Below are 2,544 nucleotides of genomic sequence, written 5' to 3' on the forward strand. Positions count from 1 at the left end.
TAGATGATGTTTTTGATATTTCATCGTGTAGCATTGACTTTACCATAACCATTTGCAGCGGAAATTCAGTTGTTATATCTTCACTATATTTTCTCTGAATGGCTTTTGCACAGCTTATGATCTCACGTTCTTTCATTACTATTAATTTATTTGGATGGATGCAGGAAAATAGTTGTACCACTTCTTGCATTCCTTTAAATCTATTGTTGAGTTGGTTGATAACGACGTCCAAAATTTTTATAAAAATATTGATGCGAAAAATTTCCACCACGATCAAAACGGTGATCTGTAGATAATTCGTCAAAATGCCTTTTCACAATTTTTCTTCTTTTTTTGAAAAATATTGCAGGAACCTGCCACGTAGTCGCTATTTCTACCGCTTCAAGTTTTGCTGAATCAACATCTTTCTATATTGTTTTAAATTTTTGCTGGCATTTTATAGAGAACCTGAAGCTGTCGTAAGATCTAAATTTTTAGTTTGCAGCAATTTTGATGGTATATGTACCTCATTAAGGATTTTAGACAAAAGCACAAATGCACAAAAACAAATTCGAAACTGCTCATATATTTTTGTATTCGTACTGCTTCATCGCGTTCTTCACGTTTTGTACTTGTTATTGATATCTCAGAAAGAGCTTTCATTATATCAAGAAAGCGAATTTTAACGGCGAAAAGAGAAGTATATCGTCCTGCCCATCGCGTTGGATTTAACCATTTTAATGTTATTTGTGATTCTCCTGTATATTTGGATAGTAGATCCCACTGTTTATGCTATTTCTGAAAAATGAATACACATCTTCTAGCATTACAAAAAATGAAGCAACTTCAACACAACATTTAACCGCATCGTTAATAACAAGATTTAAATTATGAGCTGCGCAATGCATATACATAGCATTGGGTTGATTTTTGTAGCCGCTCAACCCCATTGTATATCCCACTCATGACGTTCGCACCATCATAACCTTGACCCCTGCAGTTACTTAATTTTATATGATGTTTTTCTAACAGATTTAAAATTTCTTCATGTAGTCCAGCAGCAGTGTGGTTATATATTTCCGTGAATCCGAAGAAAACTTCTTTAATTTCAATTGATGTGGCTTCATCTTTTTCATTTCTAAATGTACTCTGATGATTTAATACTTGACTGAGCTGATCTCTTTTAGTAATATCTTGTGTTGTATCCATTATAAATTAATAAAAAGGTTAACTATTAATATCAGCAGTAAGAGTGGCTTTTAAATGTGTTGCAAGGCAATGTATGACTTCATTTTGAATTTGATAGCTTAAATATTTTTAAGACTTGCACCCAAAAATTTGATTGGTATTGTATTTGTTCTTCTATATTTTTATCAATTGTTTCATTATGTCGCCATTTTTCATAAATGCAACAAGCAAATATATGTTGTTGACTATTTTCGTGAATTTTAATTTTTTAGTAAGACCACGCCAATCTCTGACACCATGCTCACGCCAGTTATCCTTTGCTTTTCGTTCTTCTGAGAAAAGCCAACAAGGCTCGCAATAAACGGCATCAAGTTTTGGGGAATAGCAAAGCCACATTCTTTCTATAGATCCATATTTTGTGTTAGTTTTAAAATATTCCTTGGAAAACCTACGGTTTTCTTGCAAGGGGTCGCGTATAAAAGGACCTTTTGGCCGACACGATTCCGATAATACAATTATTTTCTTAATATCTTTTGTTAGTATTTTACCATGAAAATTTGCAATGTCAGTAGAAAATAATTCTCTTGATTTTTCTAAATTAATTTGTTCAATGGCGTCATTCGTATCAGAGTTTGAATCTTCCTGGTCTTCATTTCGGTGGTTTCTCGGAGACCTATTCACATCTTCTTCGTTCATGTTTTTATTACCAGTAGCAATGTTTTCTTCGATATCATCATGTTCTACTGACTGATTTATACATACCACTTCTGCAGAGTTTTGACTTTCCACTTCCGTTTCCGCTCGCTTTTCGATTGGTTTCAAAAACGTTGTTAGCTTCGGCAATTTAGCTAAAGTAGCTTTTGTTTCTTTTAACTTTCTTCTTTTTGCTGCACCGCTTGTACTACTTAATTTCTTTTCCATTAATATGAGTCAAAATCTAAATTATTACAAGTTTATAAATTCAGTACCTGTTGTAAAATTTTTAATTATTACAAATTTATTAATTACCTTTTATTAAATATATCAGTGAAATAATAAACTCTCGTGCAACAATACTTTATTATTCGTAACACGATTAAATAAATTGGAGACTAGTAATTCAGATAAAACAAGAAATGAAAAGTTAACTTAATACAACGGAAGATTTAATATAAAATTGAAAATGAGAACATACATTTAAAAGTTAATTTGTATATGCAACAAGGATTATAGAATCATTATCCTTGATATGCAACGACATAAGAAATAATATTGTTTATATTTTAAAAATATTGAATATGTAACTAAGAACTTATAAATTGAAGAACTTCTTACAGTTTAAAAAAAATTTATACGCAACAAATTATTACTTTTACCGAACTCAGTCTAATTGTCTAA

General features: G+C 31.1%; 1 protein-coding gene across 1 annotated transcript; it reads right to left on the reverse strand.

The window, feature by feature from the left end:
- Positions 1–1,341: 1,341 nt before the first annotated feature.
- Positions 1,342–2,088, reverse strand: LOC136083469 (uncharacterized). The gene has a single exon (XM_065802870.1). The coding sequence runs from the start codon at positions 2,086–2,088 to the stop codon at positions 1,342–1,344; it is 747 nt and encodes a 248-aa protein (XP_065658942.1).
- Positions 2,089–2,544: the final 456 nt, after the last annotated feature.

This window comes from Hydra vulgaris, chromosome 08 (genome assembly GCF_038396675.1).
Source record: "Hydra vulgaris chromosome 08, alternate assembly HydraT2T_AEP".
NCBI lineage: Eukaryota > Metazoa > Cnidaria > Hydrozoa > Anthoathecata > Hydridae > Hydra > Hydra vulgaris.

Excerpts from the sequence above, each read along its gene's own strand:
- LOC136083469 (XM_065802870.1), bottom strand. The coding sequence starts at position 2,088 with ATGGAAAAGAAATTAAGTAGTACAAGCGGTGCAGCAAAAAGAAGAAAG.